Here is a 21,365-nt window from a genome sequence, read left to right on the forward strand (position 1 = left end):
ATATAATATAGTCAAATGCCTACAATAAAATTTATGAAAGAAAAAAACTCCGTTTATTATGTTCACTCGATTTAGGAAAATTCTGGATACGCCTATAACTCCTGATGCTGCTTATTATGGGAATAAATTCCATAATTGTAATTCTTTTTTTTTATAGAATAAAATTAAATATTTTTATATATTTCATGAAGTGTTTTAATTTTTTTTTAAAAATTATCTTTTCTTTAGTGTTCCAGTGCGCGTTAAAATTATGCGTGAAGTTTACGTATATTATTTCAGTTAATATTTCTAGATCGAAATTCCTTTCCACTAACCCTACAGATATTTGATCTATTCAAAAAAAACAATTTATACAATGAATTTGAAAAATATTTTAAATTCACGATTTTATGCTTTATTCCCCAATCTATACATAATATTATACTCTTTATTTTCCATTAATTTTTTATAATTTTGGTTTTTTAAAAAAATTAATCTTTTAACCATTATTTATAATAGATTGCCTCATCGCATCGCATAGATGTTTTATGCTACATTTTCCTTATGAATTATCATATTTTGATTTAACTAAAAAAAATATCTATGATTGATGCAGCACAAATAGTATGATTTTGCTTATTGTGTGCGAAAAAAAAAATGAAAATATTAATGAAGAATCAAAAACTTTGGTTTATTATGAAAGAGAAAAAAAACCTTAGGCAGCTGTTAAAATAGGTTTTTTTGTTAACAAAAAAAATATGAAAAATACATTACCACAAAACCAGGTTTATTATTTTCTATTCTATTGCGTTTTATTTTTTCGTTTTTGCCTTTCTTTCGTTCTTTCTTTCTCTCTTTTTTCTTTTTCTTATTCCTTTTCTTATAAATTTTCTTTTTTCCTCTTTTGCGTTAGGTTATATGGCCCATATAATTTACCTCTGTTTGTTTAAACCATATTAAAAACAAATAGAGGAAGGATTTTTCAGAATCGACTATATTTACCTTGCATAACTAATTTAGAAAGAAAAAAACATATTTGTTTTTAATATTTGCATTATTAGCATACATTCATTCATAATCGTATATTAAACTACATTTTAAAAAAAATTATTGATTTTAAAATTTTATTTATTTTTATCACAAAAAAACGCAATGTAATTTTCCAATAAATTTTTAATTTTTTATTATTTTTTATTAAAATATTACAGATTATCTTCATTTAAACCTCATTTTTAAATTAAATTTTACATATTTTAAAAGAATTTTAATATTATTTAAAAGTAATTAAAAAACAAATTTTATCTTCCATATTTTTGTTAATTAACAAATTGAGTTTGGGTATAGCTCTTGCTCAAGTATGCATTCATATCTAAAAATTAGTTATTCTTATTACACATGAATCATGAGATGAGATCACAAAGTGAGAAAAATAAAAATAATTAATTTTTTTTAAATTACCACATAATAAAATAGGCGTCCATATAGCTGACTTTTTAATCGCTTTTTTCACTCGCTTATTTAACGCTGTATGAAATTTTTTTTTTTAATAGCAGCTGATTAAAAATTATAAATGAATTGGATCAACTCATGTCTCAAAGATTGGTTAAGAGGACCTTTAATATATTATTTCTTTGTTTCTTTAAATAGGTGATTTTTCAGATGTCCAGGATTTTTATTTGCCGATTACTAATAGTACTACTATTCTGTAATGTCCCTTAACCTTAACCTTTCTTTCATACATTTCTTTCATGTATATTAAGATGTCAAATTTTCTTGACAGTTAGAAGGAAATTATCTGAAAAAAAATTTAAAAAAAGAGATAATTTGAAATAAATAGCAAAGTTTAAACATGTGGGAAGAAATGAAGGTTCATCTTTGACTCAGGCAGCTCAACATAGTTTTAAAAATTAAGAAGAGAAGAAAAAAAATTGAGTGACCGACGAGCATTATCGACATCGGGATGTATCTTAATGAAGAAAAAATACACCATTCTGCCCCCTGTTCTAATAGATCTAGATTAACCCTCTGTCCAACGGCCTATAAAATCAAAACACTTATAAAGTGACAGAAAATCTATAGGTGGTGTTGGTATTACTAAGGTTTATAGACATCGGCGGTTTTTTATCAATAGATTATTGAAAGTCATTTTTTTTTTAAATTTATGAGTTGTCAGATCATAAAATCGATATTAATTTTATTATAAACTAATAACTGTTTAACAGAAACAAAAAAGGGAATAGTTTTAAAAGAGATTTATTTTTAGCATAAATCTTCCTTTTTAAATAAAAAAATAAATAATTTCCTTACCCCTTTTTAATTTAAATTTATTTAGTTATTGACTATTTTAGTTATTATTAGCTGATGCCAGATGGTTTAATTTCACATTCATTACCTTGGTCTTTAGGAAAATAATTTATTTAGGGACTTCAAGCATGCGTCTTTTCCTTTCCGAAAAATGTCAAAATTCTCAATAATAATATAATTTATATGTTTTTAAAACTCGCCATCTCTTCCTTTGGACATATGTCAAACGGACACATAAGTTTTTTTGAAAAATATAAGCTGTTAGATCAGAGCCATTACGTCAGAACCCAAAGAATTTTCTTCTATCTAAAACAAAAAATGCATGTTAATTTTTTTAATCAGTTGAATAGATCTTTTAGCTATCGATTGATACCCTATATTAGACATATCTTATATTATAAGACCAAAAAAACAACATTGAAAATTAATGAAACGAAACGCGTGGAAAACGCTTAAATAAGATTCCTCTTTATCACGATTAAAACGTGATAATACCATATTATCATTCCTAACATATAATCCTAATTTTTTAGTTATCCCTTTAAAACCAGTGAAGATCCCGGATAGTTATGATCCCTTTAAAAATTACGACATATATTTTATTAATTTAAATTTTCTATTTCAAATATTAAGAACGTTTTAAAAAATATATATTTAAAATTATTTAAACTAAAATATTATTTAAAAAATTATTGCATAGAGCCGAGGATGGAGATTAAATTAGATTTACATATCTCAAGAGATATTCTTTGTTTGAGATATTAAATATTGATAACAAATTATAAGTGAAGTTTTTTAATAAGAAATGAATAGTAAAATTAATTACTTTATTAATTTTTAAGTTTTTTTTAAATAATTTGAGTTATTTAAAACAAATGTGCATGTTAAATTTAATTTTCTGTTTTTACGAAGTTTTTATATTTTTTTTGAAGTTCAGAATTTTTTTTTTAAATTCTAAATATTGGTACTGTTTGATTAAACTAGAGAAGCTTCAAATACTACCTGGGAAAATTATTTATATACTCAATTAATTAAATTCAGTCATAAAAATTAAATTACTGGATATTTATTTAATAATAAATAATATAAATTAATAATTCTATTAAATTTAATAATAAGGTTAAGGTATATTATAAATTAATTATTATGAATATTTAAAATATTTATTTTAGTGTATTTTTGGATGAAGTTAGGGTTGTGTTAGGTCTAAAAGGGTCGCCAGATATGGGATAGGTAATAAAATTTTGTAGATTAATAAAAATTGTTGTTATTTAGTAATTTGTATTCGATTCGGAATAAGCCTTCATTTAGGTTGTGATATCGTCACTCCCTCATCTTGCAAACTCTACCAGCTCCCTATTCCTAGACCATAGCCTTCTTCATTGCCGCTTCTGGAAAGGCAGCAATCCTTATTTATTACCAAGCAGTAAATTCGATTATCGCAAGAGCTCTCTCCTCAGCCAATATTTCCTCAACGTTGGAATCAGGAACTTAATGTCGGAGACAATATGAGGTCGATGGGATGGCACTCATTCCTTAGAGCAACGAAATCCCAATAACCTGAATTACACACTCATTGATCGTTTTGCAGCATCCTTTAGTTCAAATTTTTGTTAGAGAGGAAATTAGAAAAATTAATAAATATTGTATCATTCCATCATTTTAACCCATTGTTTCCGACTATTCTTTCAAATCAAGACCACGGGATTTCTTCAAAACTAGAAAATTATTTTCTATATAATTATAAAAAAAATAAATGTCACCTTACGGATTAAATATTGTAATTTAATATTGACTTATTCTATTTTTTTTTGGATATAATAATTTAACCTAGCGGCCCGGTCCGGACAATTTTGGTTCGGGCTGGATGGGATCTAATATTTTTTTAGAAAAAAAAATCCAAATGAAATTGATTATTTTAAAATTTTTGCATGAAATAAGACTCCAAAAATTAAATTTTATTTGTTTGTAGAAAACTAGGCTGAAATATATATTTTATTTATAATATCTCGCTCTACCACGACTAAATTAGTTACGAATTTAGTCAATTCGTTAATTAATTTATCAAATGCCTCTGTTATTAACTAAAAATATTTTTTGCATATTTTTTTATTTTCAAAAATTGTTTAAAATAGTTCACCCTACGGGGTCCTATCTAGGGGAGGAAATCGAAGACATTATTTTTAATAAAAAAAAGTCGTTATATTTTATTATCTTTTCATTTTAAATTTTTTTTTAAAAAAATTTTTGTGTTTTTTTTAAATAAATTTTTGTGTTTTTTTTTATTAAACATAAATATGAATCTTAAAAATTAAAAAATTACTAAACCATCTTGTTGAAAAATTGTCCTCTTTTCTTATCTTAGGACCTTCTTATTTTTACTAATTAATATAAAATGTTAATATAATTATTTGATATCATTGTTTCATCTTAAAGATCATCCATCCAATTATCGCAAATATTATTCCTTTTTATAAGAGTTCTTTATCAAAATATATAAATACAAATAAATATACGAAGTAATCTTTTATTCTTCAAATTTATCGGCTCAGCAGCTAAGCCCCCAAATATTATATATTATTTCGCAGCCAACGTATTATTATAATTTCCAGTAACCAGTTACCGTCTGATTTTTGAAGATTAGATAATTTTTGAAGGAGTGAAGGAGATGCTTTTTTGGATTCCGTCATTAATAAAGGCCGGAATATATAATAAATTCCTCCTTAATTCAATGCATCATTTTTTTTAAAAAAAGTTATGCGGCGATTAAAGTATTAATTTTTATATTTTTTTGGCTCGTTCTTGCTTTTCATCCCTTTCAATATTTTTTTTATGCAATTCTGGTTATGTCCTGGTTTGACTTAATCTCGATACTTAATTGTTTTTTAGCCTAGACTGAACAGCTTTTTAAACTAAGACATCCTATTTTGATTTTTTTGTATTTGGTGGTGGCATTGTTATTTTTCATATTTAATTTTCCCCATGTTTTCTTTTGATTATGAAATTGATTATGTTTTTAATTTGTAAAAAAAAACGATATTAACAAAATAAATCTTGTAAATTGTAAAAATAAAAAGTAAAAAATAAAATAAAAAAATATTATGTTTCGAATTAAAATGAAAATTTTGAATTCGCTTCGTTTATCTTTATAGTTTTGTATAGCAAGGCTACGTTAAAATAATATAATTTATAAACCAATGACTAGGAGCTTTTAAAATAAATAATATTAATGTAACATTTATACAAATTTTTTTTTCTTTAAAATTTTTAAATTTATATATTTTTTTTTTGAAAATCGATGCATGGCGTGCTTGAGAAATCATTTATTTTATTTATTTTATTTTTTTAAAACTAATTAGATTATCTTTTATAGGATTAATTTTTTTTTATAATTATTGCCATTTGCCAGAAATTTTATTTTGTTTTAAAAAAAAAAATTTTGTAATTTATGATAATATTACAAATTTGAAGCATTTTTTGCGTTAATAAATTTTCAAATAATGTAAATTTTTTTAAAATGACGCGAAAAAATTTTTTTAAGTGTTAAAAAAAACGCACTTTTAAAATTTTTTTTTAACGCTTCTTGTTCAATTTTTAACATTATATGATTATACATAATTATCTTCTTTTTTCGGTGGTTAGAACTAGTCATCTGCATCGGGCCTAATTTTTAAAGACTGACCAGCCTAAAAAAATTTTAAAATATTTGTCCTGCTTGGCCCGATCCCGAATAAAATTTTTTTATTTGCCCCGAAAAGTCCGACCCGAAATATAAACAAACCCTGCCAGAATTTTTTTAAATATAAAAATATAGAAATAAAAAATATTAGAGCCTTGTTTCTCTCAAGAATTTTATATTACATCAGTTTATTGACAAACTAATGATATCATATTTAAAACTTTAAGCCAGACCAGGCCCGAAATTTTTTAAAAATAGGGCCGGGGACCATATGCAGGTTGGGCAGTGATTTGCAGATCTCTAATGAGAACCGAGCTGATATTTATTTTAGGCCTCGAGCCAATTCTGAAATTTAAAAATTAAACGAAAAATTTTTATAAATAAAATAAAAATCACTAATTGCTTTTCCTGATCCCACTGAAATTTTTTATTTTTTTTAAAGGATTACATCACTTTCTATTTTAACAAAACTCGTAATTGCCCCCCCCCCCGAAATGTTATAAGAACATACAAATTTCCAGAAACCGGTGACGGGCGCTGACAAAAATACAAATAAATTTACGTATGATATAATGTTCGACATGTTGTATCCCATAATGGGCATACTACATGATTTCCCTTTTGGAACCCGTTCACACAAAATAAATTAACGAGAAAGAAATACAAATCTAAATATGAGAGACAAATTTGAAGCCCGCTCAAATCCCCAAAATAGGGTACTTTTTATTTTCTTTTTTCTTTTCTTACACTTTCTATTGGTTTTGTTTGATACATTTAGAGTTTATTTCCTGTTTAGTCCTTTATTTATTTTTTATTGCATATTAGCAAAGTCTAGAAGGAACCATAAACCTGAAACACTCGAAACCTCAAAGGGAACAAGAAACATTATTTTTTTTTAAATATATTCATAACCGGACCCCCCTTTATTTAAGTTCCTTTTCTGGTTTCTTGATTTCCCGTTTAAAATTCTGGAAGAAAAAAAAAATACATCCTTTTTCTAAACATCCTCCTTTTCTTTCGTTAATTGTCTTTTTGTAAATAAAAATAATTGCTCTCAATTTTTTTTTCCACACTTAATTAAATAATATAAATAAATTTTTTTTTATAATAAGAAATAGATTTTTGTATATTATAATTACAAATCAAATTTTTAATTAAAAAAAATGAGCAATTATACTCGAATTTAAAATCGAAATGATTAAACTTAGTATAAAATTAGCCTCTAAGAATATAAATGAAAGTAATGTGCCTAATATAATATAAGATTAAATACTTACAACAAAAAATGTCCCATTCTCTTGTCCGCCCATATGCTACTTGACAATTTCTAGTTACGGCCAAGACATGTTCTAGAATAAAAATTTAGTGAAAGGAGACTAGTTTCTAACGTTACCCATAGTTACCCCCCCCCCCTACAGTATACGATATGAAATTTAAAAAATGTACTGTATAAATAATAACTTTCCTAATTCTGATACCATTAAACTCTTATTCTAGAAGGAACTACCTATCTTCCTATACGCATAATTGGGTCATTAAATTGCCTTTCTTCTGCCATTTGCCATTCCTCTCTCCTTCCCCTTTCCTCCTGTATTCTCTCTCAATTTGATATTACAATTTTACTATTCAATACATGATTTTTTAAATATTTTATATAATATTAACATATCAGAACGACTAATCTTTAAAAAAAATATATTATTTTCTGCTTATATTAGATCAAGGCATTCATGGGATAAATATTCTTTTTTTTAAACTAAATTACCTATTAATTTTAAAAAAATAGCAAACGTTTATTAAAACCAACTAAAAAAAAAAATTTTTGTCAAATCACGTCATATGTGAAATTTTCTTTTTCCCAAATCCAATCATAATTTTTATAATAATAATTTTTAAGTATAATTATGATTCGTGATTAAGTTATTTTATAGAAATTTTTTATTTTAATTATTATTATAGTAATCTTGTTGATGATTAAAAATTAAAGACTTTAAATTTAAGAATATTGTTAATGTTATACTTAACGAGATGGGAATTAAATATTGAAAGTGTCATCCCTTCTTATCATACACGACTAAATTCTTAAGTGATTATATAAATAAATAATTGTTTAGACATTTTTTATATTTATTTCAAAAATCGATATCCAAAAAATATAATTAAAAATTTTAATTTTTGAATATTAAAAAAAACCAAAGTTTGAAAAAAAAATCAAAAAAAATAAGATAGTTAATAAAAAAAATTCAAATAAAAAAAACAAGGTGATATATAAATTTTGTTTTTTTAATATCGTTAATGAACCTTCATTTTTTAAATATTTTATAAAAAATATTTTTCATCAAATAAAAGAAATATCCAAATTGTTAAGGTCAGATATGAAAATTATTTTGACATTAATTCATATTTGTTATATATATATTTTGTCTTTTTCGTTTTTTTAATTTAATATATTATTTTTTTAAATTTTGACAGGTAATACCTTAAAACATTACATATAGGATATGAAAACAATCATTTCTGGATCTCATCAAGAAAAATGTATAATGTTATTTATTTTACTAATATTAAAGAGACTTAAATTTTCTATAAAATATAAAACTCAATAAATTTCGTTTTTTAAAACTAACAAGCATAAATTCTCCCTTTACAAAGTTATTATACAATATCATTGGTTTATCAATGTGTATATAAATAATTATCATACTTCTAGAAAATGAAATTAGTATTTCTTATAAAGTTTTTGATTGTTTTTTTTTTAAAAAAAATTTCGTTTATTATGTTTACCTCCTAAATTTTATCATACTTCTTTTGAATTATATAAATCCTGTATGGCAATATCTCGCGCGCATTATAGCATTATAACAGAACTCTTTATTTCTGCCTTAGCTAATAAGGAACCCATTCTGGCTTTTAAAAAAAAAATTATTTATCTAATAATAAAACAAAATTAATACAATACAATACTCTTTTCATTCATTAAAGTTATTAAATTATTAAACCTTCATTTAATAAAATTCCATCAACGAATCAAAATAAATCGGAGAAAATTCCATGGGCAGTGGTTTGTCCAACTGCAAAGACGGTGAAGCATTCACTTTAGATAATTATAATCAACATATATCGCTTAAATCTACGGAGGATTTCGTTTGTGCCACTAATAACTTACACAATCACAACGAAATGAACAATAACTATAGTCATTTGACGAAAGATATGCCTTTTTATTCAGGTAATTATATAATAATTAATAATAATATAAAGATAGATAGTATGAAGGAGGAAAGAAAAGGAAAAGAAGGGAAAGAAGGCTTGAAAACGTTTCTTTTCTCAGTGCAATATATTTTCAAAAGGCGACGTTTCTTGAGTATACCTAAAAAATCTTTTATCAGTTTCCCTTTATTTTAGTCGGAATTTGTTAGTAAGCGCGAAAATAGTGTACGCTTCCCATCGCGATATACTTGCTTAATTTGCTGTGCAGAGCTATACCGCGCATACTATAAATTCCAGGATATTTTATAATAAAATAAGTTTAACATTTCAGGTAGGGTAAGAGTAAATCGACACTTTTAATATTTAATCGTTATCATTAAAGTTGACGATAACAATGCTTATACGACCTGTCCGCTGGTCAAGCGGACTGGTTATCCTGTATTAAAAAAAAGAATAATGTTGTTAAAGTTAACTAGTTAAATTTTTGCGAAAAGAATAACTGTTATATTGCTTGGGATGTGACAACAAAAGTAACAAGTTACACTAAGTTTTTTAAAAAAAATATGATATATATCCCATTTTACTTTCTATATATTAGATACCTGCAGAGGTACCACACGACCCGGCCCCGATTTAAAAGGAATATTTATTATTTTTTAAATTTTATAGATAATAATAACTATTTAAAATATTTGATCTTAAAATACTATCCGGTTACCCGGGCCGGGCCTGAAGGTCTCTGCTATATATAATGATTTCTCAAATTAAAAATTACTGTTTATAGCAGAAAGAGTTTGCTTAGCCTGGGCAAGCTTTTGGAGAAAAACAAAAAATTTAAACATGAATTTTGGAAATAGTTTATTGAATAAATTCCGAGTTTTATAAATAATTCATAACTTTCAATATAACTTACATTTGAAATGTGGCTGTAACTTGTTACTTTTTAAGGATATAAAAGTAACTTTTAACAATATTAATAGAAATGTGGGCATAAATATTCCCACTAGAAAAATATTTTCAATGGTAAATATAAGAGTTTTTAAAATACATGTTTTACTTATTTTTGTAAAATTTTGAGTTTTTTTCGGTTCTCATCGCTTGACATTTTTGTGAAGGCCATCACCATTTGGACAATATTGCATTGCTTGGTTATTACATCCATAGATAAAGCCCAGCAACTCAAATATTTTTTTGAGCTAAGCCCCCCCCCCTTCCACAAAATATTATCTAAAGTTCCACGAGGACTCGAATTTAATAATTTAAAAAATAGATAAAAATTAAATGCATTGCTAATAATTTATTTTGTAAACATTGTAGTATATAATATAATAATCGTGAGTGCAAAAAATCTATAACCTTTTGTTTAGGATCCTTTTTTTGGTATTAATTATAAATTTATATTTTAATCTCGTTAATTATTTATTATTGTGATTCAACAAATTAAATGAGCATCGAGTTTAAATTCAAAGATGATATCATCCAGCCTAAGTAAATCAATATATTTTTTTTAGTATATTTTTCATGTTTTGATTTTTTTTTAAATTGGTGTTTGTTGTTACACGGCTCCTTAACTTGATATTTTATCCAGAAATATTTAACCCAAGCCTGAAGATTTTGCTGGCCACAAAGATTTTGGCACCTATGAACGAAATCTCAAAGGGTTCTAGGCAATATTTTTCTGAAATATTGAGTTAACCGTTTTTTAAAAATCGGATCTCGAGCCATTTAGCAACTCTACATTGAGTGTTTGTTCTGTTTGTTCAACACTTCAAGGTATCACATTAAAACCATTTCCCCTAATAAAAAAGGAATAAACACTTTATTACATTATTAATATACACACTTACCTATATTACATTATAACTACGTATAGTTAAGCCATTTGCAATTATATTTACAAGTTAGCGTTATTAGACCACCCATTGATTTTTTAAACGCGGCCCGATTGAGATTTTAGCCAAAATAATTTTATGACAGCCGGGAAATTTTGCTCACAGATGTCAGAAAGGTTTGGAAATAATATTATTTTTTCTTAAATCTTAATAGGGCCATTTTTAAAAATCTACCCGAATCTGGCCGTTGAAACAACAATTAATAGAGGTATTAAATTTCGAAAAATTGAAAAATATTTATACACGAAAAATTAATTATACAGTATATTACTCTCTCCCCCCCCCCCTGACCTCTCTATTTAAGATCTTATAAAACTTTCATCGAGTTTATATATAATATAACCTTTTTTTCTCCTTCTGTTTCCTTTCTCTTAAAATATTTTATTACCATTCTATTAAAATACAAAATCCATTATTGATTTTTAATATTAAAAGAAAAATAGAAAAATATTTTAAAAAAATATATAAAATATGCTTCTTTTTTTCAAAAAATCAGTGTATTTATTTGAAGGGGTTTTTTTTATCCAATGTCATTTTTTTTTAGTAATAGATATTTATATCATTTCGATTCCTACATTATATGTATAAAAAATGAATTTTTATCTCAAATCATCTTGTAATAATAATTGAATTGTAATAAGATCCCAAATTATTATATTTTTTGAACCATACATATTTTGAAATAATGGAGTGTTTGGATAAAATTTGAATTTAAAAACAATCTAGTTAGGAATTGGAACAAAATTTATTTTTAAATATCAATCAAATTCTAATCTAAATTAAACAACTATTAAAATTTTAAAACTATATGAAATGTAAGAAATAAATATGAAATTTACCCGAATCAAACGAGGTGTATTTTTAAATTGTAGGTTTGGTTAATGATTACAGTTAGAATCCGAAAAGTAATTTAGGACAAAAGCTCACTGAACTGAGTTCACAGCTCAGGGTTCGATTCGAAACCTTGAATCAAAACTAATCTCACGTTTGATTGCTAAAATTGAATATAATTCTTTATCATCAGTCAAGGGAAAATATAATGAAGATACAATAAGATTCGTTTATAGAACTTTTGCTATTTGAATAACCAACCACGCTTACGCGTTTTCTCTTCTTATATTCTCATATTTATGTCTTTTTATTTTTAAAATACAAAACAAATTAGCTGCCGACAACAAGAGAGTTAAATCACTTCCAGAGCATAGGGTTAGGATCAAACGACCCGATAAGGAGAGTGTTGATATAGTCGTCCGTTCCTTTTCAATGGGAATCGATCCCGGGCCCATTCAAGTCGATGAATCATCTGACTCTATTTTCCGCTTCAAAACCCCATATTTTAGGTTTTTCTTAAAAAATGGATTATTATATTCGTTATCTTATCTACATTATAACTCTTTATTACAAATTATTACCAAAATATAAATGATAATAATGTATATGTCCGAAAACGAAATGTCCCGTTAACTAGAGAGTGGGAAAAGTATACCCTAATTTTGGTCTCGTCCGGTCTCAGTTTGTTTGAAAAACAGTCCGTCATTCGTAACGCGTCTGATAGACATTCTACAAAAACAAGACTGAAAACCAGATTTATTCATTATTATATTAAATACGCAAATTCTATTATAATTTTAGAATTATGTTACTCTTAATGAATATGGAAAATTAGGTAAATTAATTATTGACTATTATCACCGAATTATCATTAGCGAATTTCAAAATGTCCCAAGATCCGGGTAGGACAAATTTTTTTGGAAAAATATCACGTGTTTGAAAAAGGACACTATATTTGCAAAACGCTTTCTGTCCTAAAATTTATTTTACAAAAAATGTGTCCCAGAAACCGTCCTCTGTCCCAAAAAGACAGGGACCGGTTAAACTTGCCGGATGTAATGGGTATATTACATAAAAAGCGTTAACTTTATACCACCTCTAATACCTACATTTTGCATACTAATTGTTATAAACGAAATATTTATTCTTGCATTACAATCATTTTAACTCATTACCTGTTTCGCTTTTCATGATTGGTTCCTTTTTTCCTATGCTTCCAAAAAAAAAACATTTTAAAATTAACAATATTTTCACATTATGCTTAATTACTCATTTGAATAAAAGATTTTAATTAATATACAAATTACTTTATGCAAATGCAATTCTATTATGATTGCGAAATTTTTATGGTTAATACAAACTTTTAGATCATGTTTTTCAATTACATTTATCAAATAAAGTAAGGTTTTGTAATGATCCCCTTGGAAACATCATTTAAAACAATCCTTTTTGTAAGGAATATTGTATTTTCATTATAAATTATGCTTTCTTAATCAACCTACGCAAACTTAAAATCTAGGTTTTTATTTTTATTTTCATTATTATAGGCTCATATGTCATAACAAAAGAAAATACGTTACAATTACTTATTTTATATTATTTGGCTTTATCCTTAATATTACCTTGCAAGGTTAATTCAAATATAACTCTTACATTGACAATTTTCTTTATTTGAGCATTTTGCGAAATAAATATTTGTAACGTAATTTCATTTTTTCATAATTTTATTTATTTATTTTACGTTGGGGAAATCAAGTTGAAATGAGTTCCATTTAGCAATATATGATATATTTGATCCAAATTTTTTTGATAAAAAAAACGATTTTTTTATAAACTAATGTAAATTTTTGGCATCGAATCGAAATTGTATTTTAATAGTTACTTATAATTTATAAAACTCCATTAAGTTTACAAAAATTTTTAATTTTCTCATTTAAGTAAGTTTGAATAATAATGCCTAATAGTGGGGTAATAGCGTTGAACGTTATTGATTTTTTTTATAGGTATTTAGTAAAATATTGGATAGACTCGTAAAAATATCGTTCATTTCTGTGGCCTAGAGTAGTTATAGCTATATGATGGCTATCGTCATCTATCATTAGCCTCCTATTATGGAAAATTACATATTATGAATGAGTGTAAATAAAAATAAAAGCGAAGGCGGTGTCAAATTTAAATATTTTATACTTGGCTCTTGATCCTAGTTACAGATAGATTTATGTTTATTTTGGATGGTGGATATAAAATTAATTTTTTAATAATTAATAAAAAGGTATTTTCAATATCCCAATGTCAATATAGAAAAGATAATGGCTTACTAAAAAAAATCGATTTTTGAGTAAAAATATCTGCTAGCTTTGTTCGACCTGACTGCAAAATAATTTTTACTGGTCATGCCTTAATTTCGCGTATCTTTTTAAGCTTAGAATTAGATAAAAACCTTTTCCTTCATAATAAATTATTACGGGCGGGGGCAAACCACGTACAGAAATAATTCGGACCCGTGCGATAAACCTCTTCAAAAATTTCCAAGAATCTTAATTCTTATAACGAGCAAAAATCAGTAATAGTCTTTTTTTCTGGACTACATACCGTGGTCTAGCAAAGACGCTGCCAATTTTATTATTATTATTAATTTCATGAGTAAGTTTTTAAATCATTTTTTCTGGTATATTTAATTATTTGTATCCTTTATGATTTGAAATATATTTTCTCTTTACGGTTCCTTCATCTCGAATTTGCATCCCAACTATCTAAGGGACTCCTATCTTTAAAAGAAAAAAATAATAAGCTGATATCAGAGTTGTTTGAGTAATAATAAAAACTTTAATTATTATCTTAATCAATATTCGGTTATATACTCGTACAAATGTTAAATATTTATTTTGTAATTAGGGGTAAAGCAACTCTGGAAATTCCGCCCTTAGATTTTAAAGAAACGTGGATTTTTGGATGGATACAAGCGTGCTACGATCTAAAATTCGTTAATACATACGGAAAATATGGATAGTAAGTTATCATAATATATATTAAAAAAATTGATTCACATATTTAAAATAAATGAGGCTCTTCTTGAAGTTGATGGGTTCTAATTGTTTTAAAAAAAATTAGTCTTGGATTTCAATACCATCTCAAGGCAATTCTAACATATTTCTTCTCTGACATGGGCTTGTAGATTTAATCCAATATAGGATCCAAAACTTTAGCTATCAAATAAATAAATTTACAAATATACTAATTGAAATTATATAGTTGGTAAATCATTATGAATACTTTTAAAAAAAAATTCTCAAGCGAGATTTTCTATATACGACATTTAAAATATTTTCTCTATAAACGGCACATTCTCTATAATTGTTTTCTCTAAAAAAAAGTTCTTATATTATAGTTTATATATAATATAAAAGACGGTATTACCATCAAATTTAGTAAACAAAACAGTTTAAATATATTATTTTCGAATATACTATAAATAATTCTTTAAAAAATAAATTAAATGCATTATATTATAATTCATTTTTTAGTATATAAAAATAAATTTATTAAGCCTAATAGGACCGGTAACAAACGCGTCATAAATTACAATGAAAACAGAATTATGATTTGAAAAGCAATTTATAAAATAATTTAATTAATTTTAAATTTTATAATTAAAGTTGATTCCCTTTTTTATCTCTCTTCTAAAGCTTTTGTAATTTTATCATTTTTTTAGTGTTAATGCGGTTTCGTTTTATAAACATGATTATTTGTCGCGAATGAATGTAATAAATTTCTAGCAATATAGTAAAAAAATTTTTTAATAACACATTAGTATTAATTAATTACTTAAGAGTTTTGGTAATAAAATTCTTTATTTTAGTCAAGGTTATAAAAAACAAATAAATCTCCTATATAAATAAAATATAAAAAAAAAAAATTTTTTTTTATAAAGCCTAATTGTTTTTCGCAAAGGATTCCAATTTCGTAAAAAGGTGAAGGATAATATTGATATGATATTACGTATTTATTATTTACCATTTCTACAATTTTAATATTACACATTATTTTATCGTGAGTATTTATTCACTTATATTTAAGCTCTCAATGGAGTATACCTGGTCTGAATGGCACGTTAGAAAAAGCTATATCCGATTCGGACGGCAAAAAGTTCCCATGGTTAGCAACCTTTATAGAATTTATGTATAAATAAATATGAACGAATAAATGAAAGAATGAGTGAATAAATGAAAGAATGAGTGAATAAATGAAAGAATGAGTGAATAAATGAAAGAATGAGTGAATAAATGAAAGAATGAGTGAATAAATGAAAGAATGAGTGAATAAATGAAAGAATGAGTGAATAAATGAAAGAATGAGTGAATAAATGAAAGAATGAGTGAATAAATGAAAGAATGAGTGAATAAATGAAAGAATGAGTGAATAAATGAAAGAATGAGTGAATAAATGAAAGAATGAGTGAATAAATGAAAGAATGAGTGAGTGAATGAATGATTGGAAGAATGAATGTGAATGTTTAAATAATAAATATACGAATAAATGAAAACGAATCTTAATTTTTAATAGGTACGGAATTCGTTCGGACGAAGTTTTTGTTTTACCCTTCCCCACAACCAAAACTCACACTAAAGTTGTGTGCATGAGTGACAACTTTTACCCCCACGTTACGTGGGATTACCCCGGAGACAAATTCGAATCCGCTAAATTAACAAAAGTTTGCAGAGATCAGAGGTTCTACGTTTGGCTAGTTGGTAAATATTTTTTTTTAAATAATATGCTACATACAATTATATTTTTGATCTGATTTCCTTTGGTTCGTTCTGATCCATGTGAAAGATCTTAAGGCCTAAAATAAAATGGAATAAATTGTAATAGATTAAATTTCTATCATATTTTTTTTATTACGGTTTTTAGCAATGAACTCTACCCTGAGACAAATATACGTTTTGAAAGCTGCCAAATGGAGAATGAAGGTTTGTTTTTTAGTTTACTTTGTAAAACCTCATAAATGTATAATACCATATCAATATTAACCATTATTATTAATTAGAACCCTGTGTGGACAGGTTCGAACTTGGCAAAATTTTAAATTATTTTGTTTTATTTTAAAGTATTTATAAATATATATTTTCAAGAATTAACATACTTTTTTTCAATCACCTCTTAGGCTATGTCGTACTTTGTTTTATTTCTAAACAGTGGGTCTGTTCCTCTTAGGCTATGTCGTACTTTGTTTTATTTCTAAACAGTGGGTTTGTTTTCGCTAGCTATATAGCTTCCTCTGAAACAGCCTAAGGGTGTTCTAATTCAAAATCATTCATCCTGAACTAAACAGAAATAAGTTTCAAAAATGACACGAACCAGGATACTGCCTTAGAGAATTTTTTGTCCGCTTTCGTTAAAATATCCTACCTTTTTTTAAACAAATATATATTTAAAAAAATATTGGATCCGACTCTGAACTGTTTCTAAAATATAATTTCGGATTTGAATTGGATCCTTGGGGGAAAAAATATGCTGATCTGATTGGTCAGACAAAAATAGGCTGCTGCGGGACTCTGTTGTTAATTCGAAACCCATTATAGCGAATACTATCTCTAATCTTATATGAACCCATTATTAGAATATTATTTTAAAAGGCGCTTTTAATTAGGAGATTGTCTAAGTGTAATTTTTTTGTAAATTTAAATATACTATTTGATTGATATATTTTTTTGATTTTTTTTTAAATACAAAGGTAACCGTCAAACTAGACCCCCTTATGCCTTTGGGAAATAGAACTATATCGGTCAGCGGCAAGCTAACGCCCCCACAAATATTTTTCGCCGACGAAAAAAATAACCTGACAAAATTTATACCCTTGCAAGTTCTATCTCCGCCTTCGGCAAACACTTGCCAGATATTAACCTGGGTCCCCAAAGGTTTGACCAAATTCCTCACTAATTAATTTTTTGCTTATTATATATGTTTGGGGCAATTGTTTTTTCCGGCAATGTGTTATTTTTTCAACTTTAAATCATTTTTTGAGCGCGTCTTTTAAAATTTAAAAATTTGATCTTACCGGAAATGTATTCCATCATGGTTGGAATACCTATGAATTTCAAAAAATTTTGCCATTAACTTAATATTTATTTGGTTTTTGCATAGAGCTTTTATACAAATTATAAATTACTCAAAGTTTAGCCGTAAAATTGTCTAAAATTCATACGATAGGTACTCTAATCATACTAAAATACAATGGTAAAATTTTTAAATTTAAAAAAAACATGTTCAAAAAATGATTTAAAGTTGAAAAAATAACGGTTAATGGTAGATACTGCCTAAGGCAATATCTATCAAATTGGTATTCTGTTTATTTTTCATTTGGATAGAAACTACCAAATTTATTTATACATGATTATCGGAAAGCGTGTGTGGCCTAGTCGTTAAGAATGTCACTTGCCAATTCGATAGTTTTAGGTTCGAATCCCAGTCAGGATCATGTTTTTTTCAGAAGCCAATTTGGTTGTTCACTCCTTGGAGGAGAGTCAGACTCGACCACGTGATTCTATTAATATATACTAAATAATAACTATCTCTTATTATATTTTATTAAATTTGGGTCGGTATTTAGCAAATTGGGTTGTTATTTAGAAAATTGCTATATGTTGACTTGGCAGTATCTATCATTAACCAAAAATAACACATTGCCGCTAACATAAAATACCAAATCAAATTTTTACATTTTAATCTATCTTTGAATCTTTTTGGTAATAATTTTTTTTAAATATTATACATGACTCCGAAACCACCCTTGTATTAAAAATCAAATTTACTATTATATAATAATCATGTATAAATATTTATTGATAATAATATATATCCGGTTTAATTTTTAATGCCTGTCTTCTTTTTACATACAGGAAAAAATAACAAAGGAATAGTAGTTATTCCCGCTAAACGGCAACTGCATCACAACGAAAGAAAAGATTTGGAAGACAAAAAAGATGAAAAAAAATCATAGCATAATATGACAAATGGCTGATAGTTCTGTGATACAATATTCTTTAATATTTCCCCACTCATTTTAGTCCTATTTATTTATATATAAGATAATACAACTCACAAAAAACACATACACTTAATCGTGCAATATATACTTATAATTATTTTCAATATCAATTAATAATGAAGAAAAAATTGTGCAAATTATAATTATCAAATTTATATTTTTTTTACAAAAAAATGATATCAATAAAACTCTTTAGTTCAAATTTTGAATATTTTCAGTCGTATCACGTCAATGATGCATTAGCACAAAATTTTTCACGAAATGTATTATTGCAAATGCATTACCACGAATGTTGATTACCGCTAAAAGATGATTTAGCGAATGCATTATTGAGAATGTATTATCGGAATCTATACAGCGAATGCATTACCTCAGAAACATTATTGCGAATGTATTACAGCGAATGCATTAGGGGAACGTATTACTGCGAAATTAATAATACAAATCCATTATAGGGAAATTAATATAAGGAATGCATTAAAATGAATGTATTATCGCCAAGTCATTGTCGCGAATGCATCATCTTGAATGTATTATCGCGAAAGCATTATCGCTAATGCAATAATGTTTATTATTTGACAAATGGTTAATATAAATAATTAAAGTTCCTTTACTGCTTATACATTTACTTTATAATAAGGAGTTCATATTTTAAATATTTCTGAAACTATAAATTTGTTAGATTTTAGGAGTGCCCAGACCCATATTATTTTTTCAAATAAATTCTTTAAACTCTCTACTGCTATATTTTAACTCCGAGTTAAACCTTTTTCAAAAAAAGAGACCTATCTTAATTGACGTTTTTAATTTGGTTTGCGTATTTATATATATACTTAATTTAATTAAATTATTAAAGTCGTGAATTTACTATAATTCTTTTTAACTATAATTTAATTTGAAAATATTTTATGAATATTCCATGTTGATACAATTCAAAGAAATGTATATATATACCGGGTGATTCAAACTAAAGTGTCGTTTTAAGATCACTATAACTCTAAAGCACGTCACCTGCTATTTGAAATTTCATTTTTTTTAAAAAAAATATATATGGAATTTAATATCCGTAAAAATTTGATTAGTTTTTTTAAGGAAATTAAAAAATAGTAGTATTTGACAAAAATAATAATTTAAGACCCTCGTTTATTTTCATTTATTCATAAATGGTCTATATGGGTTCCCATTTGGTTTAGCCGGACTCTCGCAACGGGAATTCGCGACGAAGTATGTAAAAATACAGATATTAAGTATACTTTGCTGCCAATTTGTGCTAACCGTGAATGCAGGGTAATAGAAAACAAAGCATATTTTATTTCAAAATTGAGTAAAAAGGCAAAGCCGCTCGTAGAATTTATTGAGAAAACCGGAGATAGTGTTGTTGAACGGCCTGATTTTTAAAAATGGCTAACCCAATATTTTAGCCAAAGATATTACACAAACCTGGAGAGTTTGTTCATATATGTATGTTAGAAAGATTTGGGCATCTATTAGCGAAATCTCAAGGCTTGCGCAATATTAATTTTACTATAAAATTTATTTAAAATTGGCTAAATCGAGCTGCACAACGCTACAAGGAATTTCCCATATATAAAATTATGTTTTTCTTAATTTAATTTTAAAATATTAAATATTTTTATTTTCAATTTAAGCGTATCGCCTCCGATGGTCATACATACCCAATACTTAATTTTTAATGATATACTCTTTTTCTCGTCAAACATAAAAAATCCAAGAATCACTTATCATAGCAATTCTTTTAAATGTAATATAATCAGCTCTTTCAAAATAATACATCTGTTGAAATATATAATTTAACCAAAATATACGTATAAAAAATATGTAAATGAAGTTGTAAATACAACACGCCCACCATTAATAGTTCAAACGCCCTTATATTCATATAAAATATTATAACATAATAAATCTTTTTTAACGATTCATATGTTCATTTCATTTTGCTTCAGGATTTGTCAGCAATCCCATAAATATTCGGGCATTGACTGCTTCCCAGCGCCATTGTTTAAATATATAAGTAAATAATGTTAAGAACTGGGCTTAAAAGTGAGGCTATTTTGAACAAACAAAATTTTAATTACAACTCCCCCCCCCCCTTTTTTAATCAAGCCTAAAAGCTCATATTAAATGGAAAATGATGTCCTACTTTACTTACAATTGGTTCAATACGCGATGCACTACTTCCACATAATATGGGCATTCTCAGGTAAAGCAGTAAGAGCCATGAATATTGTTCTCTATATAACCCAGATCTAAGTTTTAAAATTACTCTTCCCCATGTTACTAGTTTTATCGTAAAGCAGTAAGAGCCATGAATATTGTTCTCTATATAACCCAGATCTAAGTTTTAAAATCGCTCTTCGGGTAACTATTTTTATCAATACATACCTTGCACATGACATACGAA

General features: G+C 26.2%; 1 protein-coding gene across 2 annotated transcripts; it reads left to right on the forward strand.

The window, feature by feature from the left end:
* Positions 1–1,254: 1,254 nt before the first annotated feature.
* On the forward strand, positions 1,255–19,145 carry LOC135927616 (protein FAM78B-like). 2 transcript variants are annotated; one of them, XM_065463723.1, is made up of 8 exons: positions 1,255–1,399; positions 12,230–12,404; positions 14,791–14,904; positions 15,973–16,050; positions 16,459–16,643; positions 16,807–16,865; positions 17,630–17,813; positions 18,795–19,145. In XM_065463723.1, the coding sequence occupies exons 1-8, from the start codon at positions 1,375–1,377 to the stop codon at positions 18,893–18,895; spliced, it is 921 nt and encodes a 306-aa protein (XP_065319795.1). In that variant the 5' UTR covers positions 1,255–1,374; the 3' UTR covers positions 18,896–19,145. The 2 variants fall into 2 exon arrangements, with proteins under 2 accessions (XP_065319795.1, XP_065319794.1); XM_065463722.1 differs by lacking the exon at positions 1,255–1,399 and adding an exon at positions 8,669–9,191.
* Positions 19,146–21,365: the final 2,220 nt, after the last annotated feature.

This window comes from Gordionus sp. m RMFG-2023, chromosome 3 (genome assembly GCF_954871325.1).
Source record: "Gordionus sp. m RMFG-2023 chromosome 3, tfGorSpeb1-WG-v2, whole genome shotgun sequence".
Classification (NCBI taxonomy): Eukaryota; Metazoa; Nematomorpha; class Gordioida; order Chordodea; family Parachordodidae; genus Gordionus; species Gordionus sp. m RMFG-2023.

Excerpts from the sequence above, each read along its gene's own strand:
- LOC135927616 (XM_065463722.1), top strand. The coding sequence starts at position 9,014 with ATGGGCAGTGGTTTGTCCAACTGCAAAGACGGTGAAGCATTCACTTTA. Across the intron at positions 9,192-12,229 it reads AGATATGCCTTTTTATTCAG|CTGCCGACAACAAGAGAGTT; the intron begins GTAATTATATAA and ends AAAACAAATTAG. Across the intron at positions 16,644-16,806 it reads GTTCTACGTTTGGCTAGTTG|CAATGAACTCTACCCTGAGA; the intron begins GTAAATATTTTT and ends TACGGTTTTTAG.